Source organism: Pempheris klunzingeri, chromosome 13 (genome assembly GCF_042242105.1).
Source record: "Pempheris klunzingeri isolate RE-2024b chromosome 13, fPemKlu1.hap1, whole genome shotgun sequence".
Lineage (NCBI taxonomy): Eukaryota > Metazoa > Chordata > Actinopteri > Acropomatiformes > Pempheridae > Pempheris > Pempheris klunzingeri.
In genome coordinates this window covers 12,167,957-12,190,077 of record NC_092024.1, presented here as the reverse complement: position 1 = coordinate 12,190,077, position 22,121 = coordinate 12,167,957, and the positions used below count along the sequence as shown (strand labels likewise).

At 38.8% G+C, this 22,121-nt stretch overlaps 1 protein-coding gene across 5 annotated transcripts; it reads right to left on the bottom strand.

The window, feature by feature from the left end:
- Nucleotides 1-1,271: 1,271 nt before the first annotated feature.
- ppm1aa (protein phosphatase, Mg2+/Mn2+ dependent, 1Aa) lies at nt 1,272-21,486 on the bottom strand. 5 transcript variants are annotated; one of them, XM_070842041.1, is made up of 6 exons: nt 21,112-21,486; nt 19,327-20,180; nt 19,099-19,216; nt 17,816-17,927; nt 17,601-17,658; nt 1,272-3,114 (listed from the first exon to the last, which is right to left on the bottom strand). In XM_070842041.1, exons 2-6 carry the CDS (start codon nt 20,161-20,163, stop codon nt 3,079-3,081), a joined length of 1,161 nt encoding a protein of 386 aa, XP_070698142.1. In that variant the 5' UTR covers nt 20,164-20,180; nt 21,112-21,486; the 3' UTR covers nt 1,272-3,078. The 5 variants fall into 5 exon arrangements, with proteins under 5 accessions (XP_070698142.1, XP_070698143.1, XP_070698144.1 ...); XM_070842042.1 differs by lacking the exon at nt 21,112-21,486 and adding an exon at nt 20,735-20,768; XM_070842043.1 differs by lacking the exon at nt 1,272-3,114 and adding an exon at nt 10,016-12,994.
- Nucleotides 21,487-22,121: the final 635 nt, after the last annotated feature.

The window sequence follows — 22,121 nt, the reverse complement described above, 5'->3', positions numbered from 1 at the left end:
CATATTCAGGCGTGGGATTACTTTTTCTTCTCCTCTGACATTATGAAGCTAGATAAGCTCAATAAATGAAGAGAATTTTTCACACATGCTGGCTGTAAGGATGCATGGTTTATAAGGAAGGTGCTGGTTTAGTCTGAAGCATCTGAGCGTATAAATTCAAATAAGACTAATAATGAATTAGAAAACTATTTAGTTCACTGATATATAGCAGACATACTTTAAAGCGGATATCTAGTGTCTTACTTGTTACTTGTACTTACTTACTGTACTTGTTCGTGTAACCCCAGTTATTTTCTGCAGCCCCAATTTACAGCTGTTCCCTAAACGCATCATAGCTTGGTCACAGCACATAGTGAGCACTCCAGTTTACTGAAATGTTTATTATAGTTGTTGCAGCTGTTTTAATGGGCTGTTTATGTCAAAATGAATATGATGGACAGTGAATCAGGAAAAATCAGACTATATGTTAACTTCTCTGCAGTTATGACACCCAAAGGAACCAAATCAAAGGAAACTTAACAAAGGAGGATTTAGTTTTATTTAATTTTTTACTTTTGTCCCCTGAGATCCCAGATGTAAATGTAAGTTTGTAAAGATAATTTTGGTTGTAAGGAAAACCTGGGGTTAAACTCAAGGTAAAAGTGTCCTAGAGAAATAAATCTGAACAAACATTTATAAATATATAATTTTTTCCTATTATCTTGTCCAACTCAGTGGTCATGTTTGCTTCAGTGTGCTGGAGGTCATACTGCTCTAATGTAGAGCTGCCATTGTCAATCTCCTAAATGAATCTATTGACTTAAGTTAACCTGACAACCAGGTGAATTTCATGACCAATCTAACCTGTATAATCTTGGGTCTAAGATATTTTTATGAACCCCAGATATTGATAGTCCAACTTCTAAACCCAGGATCAGCAGTGTAGTTTACCTGCCTCGACAAAGGTTACAGGAAAAGAGTTACATACACAATGACACTTACATGTAAATTGATTAAGAGAGCCAAAGTGTTGTAGCCAGGCTCTTCAGTTCCTCACATTTTCTATCCATGTATCCTGTTTAATCCAGTGTAAGCAAAGTGTTACATGTGTCTGTGTAAAGTAGCAAGAGAGACACAAGGGTAGAAACACACTGAATACACTTAACCTCAGATGCCAGGACCAAAAGTCACCTCCGATTGATTGGCTGTTGACCTAAAACACACAGCTATGAATGCTTTCAGTAGCTTTCACATAACACAACGTACAATACAGTGACATCTGCATTCCAGGTTTTATTCATGGACACCCATTTCACACAGAACAATGTTACTGGAGGTATTCCTGACAATCCCTCAGTGCACAAGTATGACCTTGAGATAAATACAGTACAGTACAGTTTAGTGGTAACTTTTGGACTTTGAAGTGCTGACCCCAGGCTGTGTTGGTTAAATAATCTGCATTAATACCTGCTTCCTGTACCTTTGGGAGATTCAGCCTTTGAACCAGCAACTTTCAGCTCAGCACCTTTGTTTACCACAGACTGTTCAGTGAAGAGTCGTTAATGGAGGTCAGTACGTGACAAAAGCACACCAGAGTTGTGCGACAATCCACGAAAGCTCCTCTTGAGTCGAACACAGTGAGCAGCATGTATGGAGAGCTTTGAAAAAGTAACCTCAAAGCCTTGCTTAATGCCCTTTAACATACAACATGATTAACAGTTTTAAGAAGTCATAAATATGGAGGTTTGACACACTGTCACAAGAGGAACAATAATGGTTTTTCAACAGTGGCCCGGTGGCATACACAGCTGCAATATGGAAAGTCATACCAAATCTTACTTGTACAACTGCAGTTACTGGCCTGGTTCCTTTGAAATGGCATTTACTGCTTGTGGTGTATGATGTAAAGGGATGGAAATTCATACGCACCAAAATGAAGAAGAAGGAAAAAAAAAGACTAAAATAAAACAAAGCTTTTAGCAGCAAAGTCTAAAATTCTGTCTAAGTCTCATTTTCACTGCAAGTAGACATACTGAAGCTACAGGGTGACCATTTTATCTTATATTATATATAAGTTATTAGTGGAATTGAATTATATAATGTTTTGTGGATTAAGTGAAGTGTGATTAATGTTAAAAAATGTCACAAAAATTAGTTATTAAATATCTTCTTGCCAAGAGGGAAGATGACATTACGCCTGTCAGAATATGGACTAAACTGGAAGCACAGTGAGTCCCCTCATGGGGGCAAATCTTTTACTGCAGATGCCATTTCCCTAATTCTAGCTGGCCATGATGATGCTGTCTTCTATAATTTCCTTTTGGTTGTGGTGAATTTCACAGGTTCGTGCTGCTCAACTGCCTCTATCTGAGCCTTAGGCCTGTGCACTGTCTGCTCTCATCTTTACACCACATCTAATAACAAAATCCTTAAATGTAATGTCTATTTTGCAGGAAATGTTCCCAGTGGTTAGTGTGATGACATAAAAATGAACATGAAATCTTGCCTAAATTCAGCAATAATGCATTCATGAAATCGGCCGATGAGATAATGCTGAAAACATAAAATTTGAAATGGAGAGTCAAAACAAATGACTTACAGAAAGTTGCCTTAAGAAGTACAAAACTACCTGAGGTCAGGGCACCTTAACAACTACACCATCCTGAGCCTCTCTCAGTAGTGTTTGGCTGCTTTACTGAGGTTTAAAGATTCAATCGATCATTCAATACTGCAGTGATCGATGTGTTAGTTGTCTTCCAATCAAACTCCTCCTTTATAATACAATTTAACATTAGTGTGATCAGATTAAATAAGCTACGCGATAAAGGCGTAGGCCAATTCCCATCCCTGCACAGTGTCTTAAACGGCATTTAAATTACCATTTAAGCCACTGTTTGGAATGATGTAGTACAAAGACAGGAGTAAATAACAGGTCAAACTACATGGAGATCAAATGCTGAATGAGTAGTTGGGCATATCAGATGTGTACGTGGGTGGAAACCACATTCAATAAAAGACGAAGTGAGAGTAGATAATTATGGTGATGGGCAAACATGAGGCAACAAATGCTTGCTTGACATCCTTTGATTAGTTCTTGTTTTAGCTGAAACCACGGAAGAGGAGGATGTCTGGGTCCTGGGGAGGAGAGCAGATGAAGTGAAGTGTTTATAGGCACAGATGAAGTGAGGTGACGGCATGCGGGAGGAATGACCGAGTCACCTGTAGGCTGCATGCTACCAGATGTCAGACAGCATGCAGAGCAGATGAAGACCAGTACCAAAAAAAAAAAAGACCAACACTTTTGTGGCATTATGATTATTAATATATATATTTCTTTTTCTTTTAAAAAGGCATTAATGGTTGAGGGGTTCACTGAGCATGACGACAGAACAGACACTTACATGTCATGAACATTTTCATCTCACCACAGCCCAATGACAGACAAGAGAGCATGCTTGAAAGAACAAAATGCTGTGCATGCACAAAAGAAAATCAATTTGCTATCAGTCGCATCAATACATTTTCACAGTAAAGGTCATTAGCTGGTCTTAGACAGAGAAATGAAGAAAATTGCTGATATGGATTGACAGAAAACAGCGACAAAGGTACTGAATAAATACTGCATGCCTTTAGCCATAGAGAAAAGAAAACATCTAGGAGAACCTGGCCATTAACTGTGTATATAACCTTAGTCCTAGAGACAAAACAGAATTCCATCTTATTCATTTGTGTCTTTCAGTCAGTTATTGCATGGGCTTGTGGCCACTGCTCCTCTTTACTAATGCAGTTAAGACACGTGTTTTCAGACTTTCCCCTCGCCACATTACGTCATTTTGCTGATTTTCCAAGTGATGAAACAATTCTGATTTGAATCACAAATGGCATAGGGTGCTATTAGCAAGGTATATGAAGATGAATGTAAATAAAGAGGATTTTGCCAGATTTAAAGGGCTACTCTGATGATTTAAAGGTCGTACTTCCATGAAGTCAGGGGACTTGCATCTCCAATCTTCCAGTATAGTATCCTCTCTTAGTGACTGCAGTGTGTTCTAACTAATTCATGGTTATGTTCAGTCACACAATACTTGTTTAAGGTTAGGGAAAAATTCCGGTCTGGGTTTAATACAGAAAAAGTCCACGTTGGCTTGAATCACTAAACATAGTGGGATTATCCACATTTACTAAAACCACAGTCTTTCCCTTCAGTTGTCTAAATTTATAACCACAGGGGTCTGAAGACGAAATGCTGCATTTTGTAGCCATAGAAGACTCAGTGCAACATTTCTGACAAGCTCAGCTACTCATGATAAGTTAACTGGCTTTGATGTGTAAAACTGGTGGAGTGACCCTTTAATCCAGGTTTGTCTAACAAACCCTTTCACTTAGTTTTAGGGCAATGTAAAAAAAAAGAAGATAAATATATATGCAGGCTGAATGTCCATCATCAAATCAAGTTAAATCAAGAACCGTAGAATCAACAAAGTGGGTTTATTGGAGACCACCGTGTTGAATTGAAAGACGTTTCAGTTATTCTGTCCATCCCCTGTAGCTGTGACACACAACTAGTCAGCCACTTGCCAGACGAGTTATTCTGAGAGGTTTTTTTTCACCTTCCACACACAAAAAAAAAAAAATATGGATAAGAGTGGTGGGGATAGTGACAGCTTCCCGCCACCACTGATCAATCAATCCCATATCTGAACCACAGCAGTGCTGACCTGCTGGCTATAGCTGACATTAATCCTAAATCTTCCAGTCAGTGTGGAGGAACGTCACAACGCAATGTGGTGGTGGTGGTGGGAGCGAATTCTGATACGGGCTCTAACAAGGAAAGGTGCTGATGCTAATGAGTGTATCTGTGGCTCCCTAACAAGCCTGCATCGTTTGATGTCCTAATTTACAGTGAGCTGTGTCTCAGGGGTGCAGGATAATGAGCTGGCCCGGGATTCCCAGGGCAGCAGCTTGTGTAACCCACCTCATGCAGGGGACACTCACTCCCACCAAGTGTAAGTGAGAGACAGAGAGAGAGACAGAGCGAGAGAGAGAGAGAGAGAGAGAGTAGCATAGAGAGAGAGAGCAGAAAGGACATATTCGATGTCTGCAGGAGAGAGGAGGGCATGAGGTGGGGGGAGCTGGGTGCATGTTTGTACACACCAATCATTGAATCGCTGCAACCAAGTGAGAAAAGCTTGTGTTCTCTGTGACAACCTGACCTTGGGCAACAAGAACACTTACAGAAAGAGGAAATGGAGAAGGAGAGCATGGCGAGTGAGAGAGAGAGAGAGAGAGAAGCAGAAATAAAGAACGGAGTAAAGGTTGTGGGATCTGATTCTTATCAAGCTACATCTCGACCACGAAACACCCGTCAAAGACGTCCCTTGTTCTCCTGTGCTTAGCTCAATCAAAAAATTTCCCTCCTGTTTACAGAGCAACACTGAAAAATGTGGCTCCGAGTGCACTCCAAAGCAAATTAGCAAATGTGGAGCTCAGTGACCTCAGTGCATAGACCATCCACACAGAGTATGCGGTGTGCTCCATCACCCCCACCTCTTACTGCTGCGTCTGCATGGCCGCATTAGTCAAGCTCAAATGGGTTTTTCCGCTATGAGAAGCAGAGCATGACATGCGCTAAACAATGGCAGGCAGATGACGAGCCAGCTCCATTTGATGATGGCCTCTGTCGACGCGGCCGCTTTTTTTTTGATGTGGAGGGATATAAGGGCAGAATGATTCATTAGGGGTGCACAGGTGGCCCAGAATCTAATGAGTCACATTTTGTGCAGCTCTAACATGCAAAAGCCTCAAAGTACATGCTTAAAAAAGCATGCTTGTTCTAGATAGGAGTCATGATTTTTCTCAATTTAGTAGTGACGTGCGTCAGCTTTGCTTTTAAGAAAAGATTCCCAAGGCAACACTGGGGTCATATTTGACACCAAGATGCTAAAAGTGTCACAGCATAGTGGTGATGACCATTATGAGCTAGCATTTGGTTGATACATTTGTGACAATATTCAGGATGATTCCTGTTAAATGCTGTTAATTCATGCATCTAAAAGCTGTCCACAGCATCTCCTTAATAAATAGATGCTGACTGTTTCCATCAATTAACTTTCAGAGGAGCATTTGTATGAGTGTGAATGCTACAGCTGGTGTTTCTTATCTGTCTCGGCTATTAACACTGCCCCCCTCTGGCTAGCTGGCTGCCTGATAAGGATACGGTTATTGCACTGATCAGAAAGAAATAAAGGAAAAAGAGAAAGCTATATAGGAGGCACTTTTTTTCCATATTTAACAACAGGTACCCACTCATTAAGAAAAAGTTATCTGTAAAATATACACTTGGATGTAATTGAGTTTCAAAAACAGTTGTTGGGAGTGACAAAACAAACTTCAAATTGCGAGCATAACCTTGCATCAGCATCTTTAATTACTACACAAAAGAAAAATAGCTTGGTTTAGCATGCTTTTCAATTCATCACAGGAGCCACAACAATCCAAATTGTACCTGATCTATTAACTGCTGGCCACTGAGCACCGTTTGAACGTTTGACCTTCTAACACAGCTCATGACATTATGTTGACATTTAAAGTAATCCCTCCCACGGTTCCTAATCCCAGTGGCCGTGGACTGCCCTGACCCATCCTCCGAGCTCAAGCCCTGTACATGCACTCACCACACACTGACAGGGGAGGCAGGGAGACAAACACGAGTCTGATACCCACACAAGTCAACAACACCTCTGTGCTACAGAGCTCATGGGGCTCAAAACACGCGTCAATGAAAGCGGCCGTTGATCATCAACCACAAACCGAAGCTTCAAGTCACACACTGGGACATGACTGATATTTGTGCCTCTCATGTGTTACCGTTAGATTTGAATCACAGAACTCTGCGCTGGTATTCTGAAAAATAATAATTGCCTGGTGATGTTTGGAGACATTTAAGACTCTTCTAAAACGTGGATGGGAAAGTATTCAGTCGTGAGCACAATAAAAAATATTTTTAACCAGTTTCTCAAATCGAGACTTTATTTCCTGATACCAGTAGCCTCAAATATTGATGCATTATATTGTACAAAACATGTAGAGTATTGGAAAATACCATTATAACCAGTAGTGCAATTTTAAAATTGTGAGCAAGGACATAATTCCAACTACCACCTTTGAATTTGAGAGAGAATACACAACTTTTATCATGCAGCGAATAAAACATTTTTTCATACAGAAACATCTTTAGAAGATTCAGCCGCATGTGTTGTCAAATGAACTTCTGTTTTTCAAAGAATGTTAAGAATTTAGTTTTTTGGGAAAATGTGACGCTTATCTCTGTGCCGTAGATGTAATAGTAGCACATGAGAGACACAAACTGCCTGATGGTACTTTACAGTACACTCCCTTCTACATCCAGGAGTCCACAGGAGCTGTATTTCTTCTGGACTACTCACTGCCAATTTGTGCAGCTTCTGTATTGGAACTTCTTTGACAGAGCACAAGATGAGATGAATTATCAATGTGTCTGGAGATGTGTGATGGATAAAAAGCCAGTTTTGCATTCTGCATAATTAGTATCACTGTGCAGCAGACACACCAACTTACTCCGTCTGTACATGAAACTTAATATAATGCATGTTCATGAGGCACAATGTTGCAAAGCAAGTTTATTTTCTAACAAGCATGTTTGGAGTTTATATCCTCCATTTAGACCTGGCAATTGTGTCTTGATTGTATAATGTAGCATTCCCTGTAAAAACTGTATTTATGTCTGTCCATTTTTTTTCTTTACAGCTGCAGAAAGTTTCACTTGAGCAAACATGCCCAAACACAAAAAGTGATGAAATGAGAGGTACAAGATGACAACCCATTTATTTAGTAATACATTCTGCAAACTAGAAATTTTATTCAAACTTCAAAGGCTAAAAAATGAAAGAAAGGAGGAATAGAAGGGGAGAAAATTTAAGGAGCAGGGAGAGAAATGCATCAATTCACAAGCAAGGAATGCAATTTGTTCAATCGACAACACAAATAGTACAATTTAGTTCAGGGAACAAAGCTTTTTTGAACATTTTCTTTTTTTCTGCCATTCCTTTGGAGCTAGGACATAATACAAAATATACAGTTATTGAACTTTGTAAAATCACTCACAGAGGCCTCTGAGAAGCATTTGAATCAACATTGACAATACTTATCTACAGCACTCTAAAGCTATTCTTGAATGTAACCATAAATATAGCAGACATGAATGTATGTATGCACATTTTGAATGCTTACGAGGTTACCATGTTAAAACACTTGCATTTGTTTAAAGTATGACATCATCTGCAGTGAAAAATTAAATACATTTTCAAGACTGAGATTCCATAAGGTAACATGGAAAAAAAAAAGCATACTAACCAGCGATGGTTGAAAAGTTGTACCTTGTGACAACCAGGACAAAGTCACTTTGTTGATAGCTTAAGTACCCTAACATGTGGACAGGTTTTAATCTATAGGAGTGTAATGTCAGCAGCATCACTCCTCCTCATAGTGTTTTGTGGAACAATTACTTTAGGGGGCAACATGAGATTGGGTAAGGCAAATCGGTGAGCTTATTTATGAGCTGAAGGTCAGCAAAGTGAGGCTCAGGTCGCCCAGCAGGGGACAAATAAACCACCACCACTGCTAAGGGTCACACAGTAAACGCCACAACCGAGGTACATCAATATGTACAAGAGGGCGCAAGCATTTAAAATCTCTTCAATTTCAGCCAGGTAGTCCTCTGCACAAGAAAATACAGGATGCATTCCAGGCAACCAAAGGTAACTCTGTAGATAGCTTTATAATCTTTTTTTTCTACAATAACAATTTTCTGGAAAAAGCTGATTATATAGATGATTCAGTGCATATGACTATTGTCATTTAGTCACACCTATTTTTCTCACACATTTCTAAAACCCTGAACTCTCGATACAATTCTAGATTTGAGCTAAGTGAGCATCACAGGAGTGGAGAAATTACACAGGTGTGAATTTGAGGGCATTGTTTGAAGGGGAGAGGGGGTCAGCTTATACAACAAGGCCAATAGTGTTCCTACTTACTAAAATATGTTGTCATTTGCAGTAGCCACTTAAATCATTACTTGTTTTGTTAACAAATACTATACACTAGCACAGGCTTATCCCAAAAGATCATCAAATAGATCAGTGTTAAAATCATAAGTTCTGAGGGAGAGCCACAAGAGAACTGCTTTCATTGGAGCCTCTGCACGTGAACTGCTTTCTGAACAGTTTGGATCTACATAACACAAGACAAAAACACTTCCTATGAATGTTATATGAGGTATTTCAGTTCATGAACAATTAAAACAAGGAGAAGATGCTTGGGATCATTTTTTTGGTTCATTTTTTAACAGAGATGGGATGGAGATTTAACATAATTAAAATATAACACCCAGATGTGACAAATCACAACCAAGCCACTGTCGATATCTGCTAACGCTCCAGCTACATCAACTTCAAATAATGAAAAGCTCATTTCTACATCTTTCACTCTGTGGAACAGGTTGGTTATGGAGATGAGTAATTAACCAGCATCATTTATGGGCCACATCCTGAAGTAAATTTTAGGGGGCTGCAGGAGGTGGATGTATCAGTGGCCTCAAGACACAAAGAAATATTGTTTGATCCTTATAAACCATGAAGAAAATGTGTATGAAATGTTGCTTTAAGAGTTATAACACCTATTAGGTTCACAACAAGCAGCTGGGTGATGAAAACTATTTGATAAGAGAGATATTTAGTGTACTCAGTTAAATAAAAGCAATGAAGCACAAAATAAAACAGCTTACAGACAAAATATTAACTGCTTGTCTACAGGAAAAAAAAGGCATTTTCAAACACATCAATCAGTTTTTTCTCAAACAGACTGAATAACTTGACTTGAGGAGTTTTTGTTAGTAGGTATACAAGTATTGGCAAGTACTGTGGTAGAAATACAATACTGTAATTTTAAACCAAAAAGATGGCAATTAAATTATGTGTTTTACCGTTTCGCTGTTTGTTTGTTGCCATTTAGTTTTTTTCTTTTAATAGGAAGGAATATTCAGTCAAACCCCATCTTCATGCAAACACACACAACAAAATTGATTTCGCTAGGTCAGCTCACAATTCAACAGGAAATCTACTGCTTTATGACATATTTTTATTCATGTCATTGCTGTTTAAAGGTACCCTATGGAGTTCCCCCTGTAAACAGTTAGGTTTACATTCAAACATTTCTTACCAAAATGCACTTTGCGTGTGTTTAAGGCCTAACAATCACTATCAATTCTATTCCACATCTCACATAAACCTGCACTTTGTATATCAGATTGCAGTCTTATTTTATTGGTTCATTAACACTTTAATGAACCTGATGCTAACTGTTGCAACTCTGCCCCTGGTGGTGAGCAGAGGTATGTCCATCCTTGTGCTCATGCTTGAAGAGCAAGGATCCTCTCTATAGCTCCACCTCTGGTGAAAACCTCCACAGAGTACCTTTAAAATTTGACTAACAGTAAATGGAAATCTCAAAATAAACTTTGCATCACTCTGTAATACCCTAAAAATGTTGATAGGTTGTCCTTTATATTGTTACTTCTTGTTATATAGACTCCGCAATTACAAAATTTGAGAGGTCTTTGGCCTTTTTTTGCCATACAAGTACACTAGAAAGCAGCTAATTTAGGATAATAGTCGAAGTTAAAGTCTGTGTTTTGTTAGAGATTTAATAATTTGCTACTCACCACCAACCTAAAAGTGGTGAAATAGTTAGGATTGTCATTTTCATGAATGAAGAATAACAAATCTAGCACATTATTATTGTGTATTACTTATACAAAACATGTCAAACCCTCAGCGTTGATCAGGGGGACAGTAAAGTGGTTAGAGAGAAACCTTTGTTTGACAAAACACACAATAATTCAACTAACCATCCCAAGACAAACCAGAATCACATTTTGTCCATGGCAAAAAACTAACTCGAGCGACATGATTTATTCCTTGAAAGTTTAAGTCAAAAATATATACATACATAAATTTCCAACAATGCAATTTTAGACAAAAATGGCAGAAAATAAATCTGAAATAAAACCATTTCTCTTCAAGAAATATATCTACTGCGACTCTGTGTGTGTTAAATACAGATTTAGTCAGTGACTATCATTTCAAAGGGGGAAATTAATAGAGAGAGGGAAGAGGAAAAAGAAAAGAAAAAAAAAAATCAACCCACAGATCATACACTATAGCAGCAAACTCTATTGTGCTCTGGCTTGTGGTGCCGTGGGCAGGAGGATTTTAAGCAGAGCAAACCCGATGGGACTAAAAAGGTGCTATACAACCACGAGAACGCATTGCAGTTAGCGGATTTGTTCTTGGTCTGGATTTCCAAATGAGAAATAGAAAATAGCCTTGTAAGTCTTTGAGTCAACAGTTTCTGTTATCATCAAACTGGTAATGGGTGATTTTCTCTAAAATAGTCAGTGCTTTAACTGTTCACATCAGTCAAATTATCAGATGTTAAAGGTAGAAGCTAAAAACCTATCTGTACCACATACAAAAACTGAATGTCATGAAAAAAAAGAAAAAAAAAACTTGGCGAAGGCTGTCATAAAGCTGAAACAAATGATTATAAATCATATGGCACCCACAGTGGGCACTGGTAATAATGTCTGTTTAGAAACTGATATTTAAATATGACACAATAGATGTGTAAGCTCGTCAAGATCTGACTAGCTGCAAACCATTGTACACCATGGGTAAATTGAACTACTTGTGTCATCTCAGGTTACAGTGTAGTTCTGATATATAGCTTGAAGTTGTTCAAATAGCGTAACAGCATGTAAACTCTGTTATCCAAAGTGTTTGGAATAAGAAGTAGTGAAAGCCTATGTTGGACTGATATGAAACACTGGATGAAAAAAAGGGCAGACAATGGGAGAGATGGTCCCTTAAACTCCAGCCTGGTCTGTTGTCTGAACCACCTTAGCAAATTCAAATTAAAGTTGCACATACAAATCTGCCTTTACACTAACATACGTGCGCACATACAGACACACAAGCACCCACGCACGCTTGCGAGTATCTATTTGCACAGACAAACATGTTAATAGGGGTCTTTTTTTCATCAGATGCCTCAAAGAAATGAAAAAAGAAAAAGGATAATTTTTCACTTCACATTTCCAAAATGACTGAGGAACACTTTGCCATTATTATTTGAGCATGTACAGAAAACCACTTACAAAAATAAAATACAATAAAAAAAGCACAGGGACAAAATAATTCGGATTTAAATGGTTTGATATAGAGAGCTTACTGTGCTGTCAACTATACAATTTACCCGTTTCTTAAAGGAGCATAGACTAACTGAAAAAAAAAGAAAAAAGTAAAAGCGCAGAGACATTGTGCCTGGAGGACAAGCAGAAATATTCACTGAATAGACATTTGATACAATTCCAGAATAGCAGGAAAAGGCAGATAGTGCATAAAAGGTTCTCTTTTTCATTTCTTTCATTTTTTAACTTAAAATCAAGCTGCATTAAATACAGGCTGTTTGTACAGGACAATTGCACTTCACAAAAACAGAAATATACAAACACACACAAGGAAATGTGAATCAAATTAATTACAGCAAAAAATCTTACTACTTAAGCTGATTATTTAACAAAAAGAAAGAAGACCTTGTGGACTCACTTGTTATGGGTTACTTTAGGGAGAGTGTTAAGGTGGGTGAACAGAAAAAGGGAGACAAGACGGTGGGGATCCTGAACTCCAGAGTGGACTGGTGCTGCACTATTCCAGGTTTGTGTGCATGCAACTCCTCTTCCTCCTTCTCCTTCTCCTCCCATGAAATTCCCTTCTTAGAAACCAAAAGCTCAGAGTGACGGGAGACAGACTGCTGAGCTGAGCTGCTGTGGGTCTTGAGAGGATGGTGGTTTGTAAACTCTATGCTGTGTTAGTGGTAGGAGGTTGTGTTACCACATGTCGTCAGTGGACGCAGAGTCCTTGATAAGAGAGAAGAGGAAGGAAAAACCCTTCAGACTCTGGATCTACATCCATCAGATCTCTATCAAGAACTGGACAGATTTAAGCATGTATGATACAAACTGACAGATAGTAAAACCCACCCAAGAGTTAATGGAGGTACTTCTGTAAATAATATACTCATTGATGGGTGTCAGTGTTTCTTTTGTTACACTAAGGTTAACTTTTTTCCAACCTTAAATAAGATATTAAATCATTTGTACATTTAAAGTTGAAGTAAAAAGTTGTTCATAAATGGAGTAGATATAGTTTGATCCTTGTTTAACAGATTATATTTGACTACTGCAATATGGACGTGTAAAGCCTTGTCTAATGGGAATATAATTGTGCAGTAAGAATAATAGTGAAAGAAAAAAATGGATTGCAGCTTGAAATCTACAAATAATTCATAATTCACACAACATTTTGTGCTACAAACATATAGTATACAAGTATATGATTCAGATTTGTTTATCTGATAATCATCTAAGTTCTTAGAGAACAGCCAGCTACATGCTCATATACTTTACAACCAAACACGGATGAAAACAAAAATGTGCAAGTCACAGACCTGAATCAGGCTCTAAAATACAAGGATACCAACCCAATGATAACGCAGATTTTTATACTACTTCTCTTTGCAAAATGTCTTCGTCTATTTAAGGCCGCCTCTATTTCGGGGAAAATTGTGATGTTTGGAAACTTATTGACAAACTCTGATTAAGTTTTATTGTAAATGAAAATGTAATAAAAAAACATTGTTTATGCATCAGCTTGCTCTGAGTGACTGTTTAACACAAACCTACTGACCTTTTTACTGTGGCCCTGGACAGAAACTTGAACCAGTGAATGTGAAAATAGATTCATTTAGACACGCAAAGAGCTGAACATATACTCAAAAGTGTCATTACTCTCCAAACTAACTGCTATGTTATTTTAGCAATATCTGCAGGAAACATCACTGACGATTATGTTTTAAAGTCACTCCTTAGGACCGATATCAGTGCCGATTTGGGAATATTTATGGATCAGTATCAGCTAAGGAAAACCTCATCAAATGCTCATCCTTTACTTTCTTTACTGTGAATCTGCTCTCCCTTATGACAGCTGGGCTCTACAGAGCAAAAGGTTTGCTGCATATGCAAGTTTGGCGTATGTGAAAAAATTATTTGGTTGCATTGGTGCAACAGACTCTGATTTCTGACATCTGGATTGGCAAAACACTAAAAAAAAAAAAAGCCAACACAAAAACACAAATGCTAAGCCCCAGCACTAATGACTCTTAGAGGGAAGCAGCTCCACACTGTAACACCGCTGTACATGTGTTTTTGTAGCTGTAGCTCCAGAGCGATATATCTTTTACAGTAAATCGAGCTATCTGATCGCATCCCATCAATTTTAGGAGTCCTCCCACTTTCACTTTGATATATACCATTTCAATAATTTAAACCTATTATCATAAACGTTTTGAAGTATTTGAAGCAAGTAGCTCATAAAGAATAAAGTGTTCGAGACCAGATAACAAAGGACTTGGATCAGAGTCAAATAAAAATTTAAGCTTCTAGTAGACAAACCAGCTTCACAAGCTCAGTAATGGTTTACAAATTATGCAAACAAATAAATGAACATGTTTGCAGGGTGAGACATTTAGTTCATTATCATCATTATTTTGTGTCTGAAATCTACCGGCCACTTCATATTTTACCAGCATTTGGCTGCTGTTAATTTCCCACCCTGCATGTTATTTTTGTCAAATGGACAAAGTGAAGAAACAACAATAGAACAGGTTCTTATTCTTTTGTGCCAAACAAAACACCTGAATACTTCCCTATTGTCCCAATTTCATTTTGTTTTTGTACTTCTACTCTTTACTTTGAAAATGTTGACATTTAGTTTGTTTTTACAAAGTACCCACTTTTAAAAAATAGATTTTAATCCTTAAATACTAGTGTATGAGCAGAATCTAACTCCCAATTAAAATTGTTTTTTTGTCAAAGTAATAATAATTTCTTGGATAAAATGCATTGTTGTAATTATCGTATCAAATAGTGTTAATTTGTTTCTTTTTTAAACTTTTGAAATAGTTTCTTAAACCACTGTGATTATTATGGAAAGGAATTGACATTATTATTAATGAGGCCTTTGGGCTAATGTTTTCCCTTAATACAAACAAACATTATTGCCAACATTTAATTTTGTGCTGCAGATGTCTAGATAGTTTTGTTAAAAAGCAGAACAATCCTCTCAGAGGTAACATAAAAGCAACAAGGCATGTCTCAAACTAGGTTTCACCACCTTATCTAAAATTTCAATATCATGATTGCTGCCATTTAGAAAAATTGCCCACATGATACAGCTCTGAGCTATAGGAACCTCTGCTCCTACAACACCGATAAGTGTTGTAAAGAGTGATCATTTTTGTGCAGGCATAGCCATTACCCTCACAGAGGTAATGCTAAATGCCTACTACAAAGTCTTCAAGGTTAGTCATAGATTACACACAAGGCAACAGAAAAAGTATTCAGTCGGGCTGAACTCTGCTACCAACCACTGTAAGGCATCATTGTGTTCACAACTACATTTAACATCTTTTTTTAAATGGATTTCAGTTGCATGGGGTGCTTTTACACAATACTAACCAGTGCCAGAATGACACACACCTTTACTAAATACTTTGATCAATTACAGGGCCTTAATGACACATTTAACTTCTCGACCTTTTCTGTATTTTGTGGTGCAACAGCAAACAAATTGTCAAAAATCTGTAGGTCTTTTGGGTTCATAAGTGTTTCACATTTGATAGTGAACATCTATTATACTGTGCAAAACAGTACCTATTGTTGTGAAGGTCTTGTCTGAAGAATTAAGATATAGAATGACTTGGAGGGTTAGATCCAGCGAAGGATATAAGACAATATCTACAAGTGTTGAAATTTTACAAAGCACTAGTCCATTGTTAAAAGAATTTTAAAAAAGTACTTCATAAAAGGTGGTTGTCTATCCAAACCGAGCAATCAGGCATGGCGAACAGGTAGGACCAGAGCCCCAAGGACAACAGATGAAAGCTATAATAAGAGATGTCATTAGAGGAACTTGGGAAAAAAAAATATTCAAAAAGAAAAACCAAACAAAGGGCTGCATGATAGAACGCTGTTTGAAAAGAAGGCATGTGATGACTAATAGCACAAGGTGAATAGACCCTGTTGTCTAATGACAAGACCACAGAAGAAGAATCAATAAAAACAAACAGCAGAAAATGTCTTATTTGTTTCTTCATAAGGCACAGTTGATGTATTGACCTGCAAATGTGTTTTTGAGCCTCATGATTTCATATCATACTACTGTTAAATATGGTACAACAGTTAAGTGTTGCACATAAAGCAAAATCAAAATTGGATCGGCTTCAGAGCAAGAATGTTAAAGTCCTTTGGTGGCCAGACCAAACGTCAAAGTTGAATTTTGGTGAATTTGTATGAACTATTGTAATAAGTCTACGAAACACTGTTCACAGCCTCCCCAGTTCATGCTTGACCAAGTGGACAATATTCAAATGTGCAAAGATGATAAAGATGTGTCCTAAAATACCTGGATGTGCAAATACTGCCAAAGGTGGTCCAAATCACCACATGCCAAAAAGACTGAATAAAGTAAAAAAGATACTGTGTATAAAATTAGTACGAGCCTCTTTGAATACCCAATTTCTGTTTTCAGGATGCACCACATAATACAGAGGAAGTCAAGGGGGCTGACGGCTGTCTGAAGGTATCCTAATTTCTAAGATTATTCAATGTGTGAAAGTGTTTAAAGTCTGTCTTTATGCACTTATAAAACACTGAAACATAGAGCCAATTTTCACCATCAAGGACAAGATGACGTGCACAGTTAAAATGTGGCTGACCCAGTGAGCTTTTCTGTGAACATGTAAAAGCACCATGTTTATGTGGATGAGACCAACAGCTTTGAGGGGCCTTTGTATTCAAAGTCATGATGAGCAATGTTTCTTTTAAACCAGAACGAAAACCAGTGAGAGAATGTAGGTTTTTAATCCATCCACACAAATACCAGAAAATTTCACATATTAACTCTTCCCTTTTAGATTTAAGGAGCACTAATTAGTGAAATCAGCTCATGAGATACACAACTGAGCCTGTTTGGTACAATTGTGATGTTTTTTGTTTTGTTTTGTTTTTTTAAATAAAAATTAAACCGACTTATGTGACTGAAGTTTTACAAGGGCAATACCCTGACCTTTTTCTGCTGGTGTCAGCCATATAGAAAATGTGTAGTATAACAACAATATAATGGTTGCTTTTATCAATTTTCTCTTTTTTTTTCTCGATTCACATAGTTGGACAGCAGGCAAAGAGACACTCTGGTCATATCGCAGAGTCAATCCGTAACCTTTTTTCCTGACTACATTTTGAATAAATTTCACTTGGCAACTAGAATAATTTCCTTGTTCCATCTTGTTGAACAATGATGACATGCATAAGATTAGTTTAAATCTGCTGGTCACACGTCAAGAAGCGTGCATGCTCCAAGCCAGGCACGCCTACGGGGAGTTTAAAGACAAGCTGGGATACTTACTGTGTCATCACTTCGGTAGGGGTTGAGTTTGTTGTACACTGCTTCAATAACACTTCGTCTGAGGAGAAGTAAAATGACACAAAAATTGAATGTTAGTTTTCATAAAAATTGAAAAAATTAAAAAACTAAACATATCCAGTGATTAAACTGACAATCAGAAAGAGAGACTTGTCACTGTGAAGTTGTTATCAGTTGTAACCACAAAGGTCACTCACTTGCTTGCCAGCTCTCCTCCAGGAGGGAGGTTAGGGATGCCCTCAGACGCTAACGTCCGCATAACATGGACCAAATCCGGGACACCTTCATCCCCCTGTTTTTTGATGATCTCTGTTGGAGAACAAAATCATATTCTTCTGAGTAATTTTACAGAATCTACAAGAATGTTTCTAAAAGATATCTGATCTATAGGTGCACTTGAAATGTTGGGAAAATGTGTATTTGAGTACATGGTTGAGAAATATTATGGCTGAAACCTCCCTTGCTTACAAATCAATTTAGACCGAAGTACAGACGTTACAGTAGGGTGGGGCTTCCTTATTACTGAAGTGATTCCATTGGTTTTATTGATATTGTTCTTTAATACTGTTTTCTTATAGTAACACTCATTCACCAAGTTATGACAGTAAGAGACAATAAGGTAGCAATCCATGTAAAGAAAATGTTACTGCTACATTTAATACATTATCCTGAATATGATGTTTTCCCTGTACAAACACATCTACTGTATTGCATGTTTGTCCATCCTGGGAGTGTGATCCCTCATCTGTTACTCTTTCTGAGTTTTTTTTCGCACTGAAAGGGCTTTTTCGGGGAATTTTACTGATCTGAATGAGGATAGAGTCTTAAATGCTGTACAGATTGTGAGGCCTTATGAGGTAAACTTCTGATTTTGGCCAACATAAATAAACATTTGACCTTACTTGACCTTGCCTGCTGATATACAGTGTAAAGGTTTGGCAATGTAACACTGAAAAGGCAGTGTTAACGATTTTTGAGACCTATGGCCGACTACTGTAGGTACAGTAGAAAAATATTAACCAGAAAAAGGTTTTATACACAACAGCATTTTCCTTGCTATCAAGTCAGCGTTGAAAAATGTGTGTCAAGTTTGATTCCCAGATAAAACCAATTTGAAAATATGAATTTTAATCTTTCAGGAACACTTACACAAAAAAATAATTAACATGTAACTCACTGTGGATTGCTATTGCTATGTAGTAAATGATAGGAAAACAACTGCTTTTACAGGCTTCTGGGTGTTTCTCTGGTTCAACACATAGCTGCTGCATACAAACATTTGCAATGCTTAAGTTTTCCCATCAGCCTTTATCTTAATAAGGCCCAGCTTATTCAAAATATGTAAAAAAAAAAAAAAAAAAAAAAAAAAAAAAAAAGAAAAAGAAAAACATTAACACTTCACAGTGTTAAGTGCATTATTGTGTCAATATGCCACTTTCTATGGTGGTCTACTGACCCCAAATGTAGTTTTAACCCATACCTTCTACTCTGGCCTCCAGATATTTATCCAACTCAGCCTCCCGCTTCACTGCTTCTGGAGATACTTTTGGGGCCCCAGGAAAGCAGATTAACACAACACTCATATTGTCCCGGCTTCCCTGTGGAAAAATAAATAACAAACATAGAGGCCATGTAAGTAAACCATGACACCAAACCGGACAAATGTGTAACTAACTCTAAAAGGTATTTTTTTGTGGACATGCCTTACCTTGTACAAGCAGGTGTCAACAATTTCATTGCTGACTCTTTCAAGATCATCTGTCACCTCTAGCCTTGACCTGACAAAGTCACACAGTTCCTCATTGGCCATGACATCCCAGATGCCATCACATGCTAGTATAATGAATTCATCTTCCCCCTCGCATCTCTCTATTGCATAAACTTCAGGCTCAGGAGACACAAGCTGCTCTGTTGGGCCTTTACCATGCACACACTTGTAGTCGAAGTCTCCCAAAGCCCGAGACACAGCTAGGGACCCATTAACTCGCTGAATCATGACTGAGCCACCGGCATTCTGGATCCTTTCCTTCTCCAGAGGGTTGCTGGGTTTGTGATCCTGTGTGAAGAAGTGCACAGCTCCGCCCCGGCTGAGGAGTCCCCGTGAGTCGCCACAGTTGATAAAGTAGATGTGGCTTGGAGAAATCATCACTCCCACTGCAGTGGAGCCACTGCGGTCCACACCATGCTTCTTCTCGGAGATGGTTCGCATGTGTTCATCAATCTGTAGGAAGCCTGTGCGGATCCCAATCTTCACACTATCCACGGAGGGGTCCTCCTGCAGAGCACTCTGGAAGTCTGAATTGCTGGTGATGTGCTCTAGCAGGTGCTCACAGCAATACTTGGCCACCTGAGAGCCAGCATGCCCATCATAAACAGCAAAGAACGACCAGTGGTCAAGACCATGAGGCAGACCGATTACTGCTGTGTGTGCATCCTCCATCTCTACCCGCCAACCCTGCATGCTACTCAGCCCATACCTAAGGTGATTACCCTCACCACGGGAATTGTATTTTTCCATCTTTGGTTTGTCCAGAAATGCACCCATTGTGTCCCTCTTAAGACCTGTAACACAAATGAATAGAAAGAAATCTGTTTACAAGGTATGGCAGAAATGTAGTTCTGTATAAAGTCATATGCAAGGATATACTTTAATATGTTATTATGCAAAGGTATACTGGGAGAAAAATCTGCATAATTTTCCAAAAACTATACATACTGTATGTCCAGTGCCAAAGAGAAAGAATTCATTTTCTATATTTGCCTAATTCAAACATGTAGCCTGTATTTGTGGCAAGAGTTTAGCATCTTGAAACTGAGTTCAGGTCCCCTGCTCGAGCCTAAAAATAGTAACGTTAGAGCCGTGAACAGTTTGACTACATATTAGGAACACTGCTGATGAGGATCAAATTGAAACGCCTTTAAACCACTTGACGATTAAGTTTAACATTAAATGAAACGATAAGAATGAAGTTATTTAGTTGCATTTTAAATGGGGAGCAGCTCCCTGACCTTCGCAGTGCTGAACTGGTCACCATGCTAGCCAGCCAGGGGTAATAAGTTATTGGTTGGTGCTATCGTTACATGCCTGCAGAGCTAACGTTAGCTAACCGACTTACCAGTTACTCGATAAACATCACAAAACAAATCCAGATGATCTGACGAATCCAATACTGATGTTAATGTTATGAGGAGCTAATTCGCACAATGAACCTGCTCAGTGAGGTTAACTTCTGCTGTTGTATTAACGGAGAAAGCTAGCTCTGTAGCAAGCCCAGACCACAACCCAAATAAACAAACAGCCTTGCCTAGTTGCGGGCCTTGACCCTTGTCCCTCACAGCTAACTTTGACAGGCCTCCCTCTGCCGTGGTTTGCTAACGTTATGCTGAGGCAAGGAGAAACCCTCGGCCTTGCTAAGGTATTATCGCTAAATGCTAGCATAGCTAGGACGGCTAACTGCCAAACGTTCGTCCACACTTCACATTTTTGACTTACCAAATATCCAAAATACCGGTTGACAGCAACGGAAGCTGCGACAGAGACAAGGACCGGTTGTCTGCAGCGCACACCGGAGATGTACACCGACGAAACTAGCGGGTTTGTAGCGGTTCAGCTAGGCTAGCTAGCCAGTTAGCTAGCAATGAGCAATCGTCACTCAAGACTCGGTGCATATAAACTGTGTACGTACGGAGGTCCCTCTTTGCGTGCGCCCCTGATGCATTACATTATCTCAGCTGGCGATTGAAACTATGTTCTAACAAATCTAACAGGGAATTAACGGACCGGAGCTTTGTGTAGCCAAGCCAGGGGGAAGCTGAAACGTCTGTCCCAGCCTCTCCACTAGACAGCTTGACAGCTTGCTAGCTAACGTTAGCTTCTGGTGCACAGACACGGTGCTGGGCTGTGAAGCGCGCAGTGGCCGCACTGGGTCATTACAACTTCCGGAGCGGCTGGAAAACCGCATATTTGTCAGCGTCACAACCCGGCCGAAATTACTCTTTTTATTATCAGAATTGTATTCATTCCGATTGATAACATAAGTAGGAAAACATTGGGCTCTATGGGTCAAAAACCATGGGAATGTGAGAAACCCCGCGGAAACATGGCGGAGACTTTTTCGGCGTAGAGAGCTACTCACATTAGATTGAATGGGACGCCATCTTTGAAGGAGTTATCCAGGTCTGTTTAATGCGTCCATGGCACAGAGCCTCACAGACAGGACCCGGATGTTGCGGGCTGCGTACTCGAAAAACATGACATCATCCCTGAAGAGCTGTGGCTGCTCAGGCTGCGACACAGAGGACATGTGCACAAGATCATCCAAAATCTGACATACAACCTGCACATCCGCTCACTCATCTGTGTTTGTATTGATAATGTACCTTAGCACAATGTGCCATTCTGTCATGTAGTGAATGTGTTTTCAGTGGGCAGATTTCAAGAATTCAAGAATTCAAAGATATAGTTGTCACATACATGCTGTATCGGTAGTGAAACACAATTTG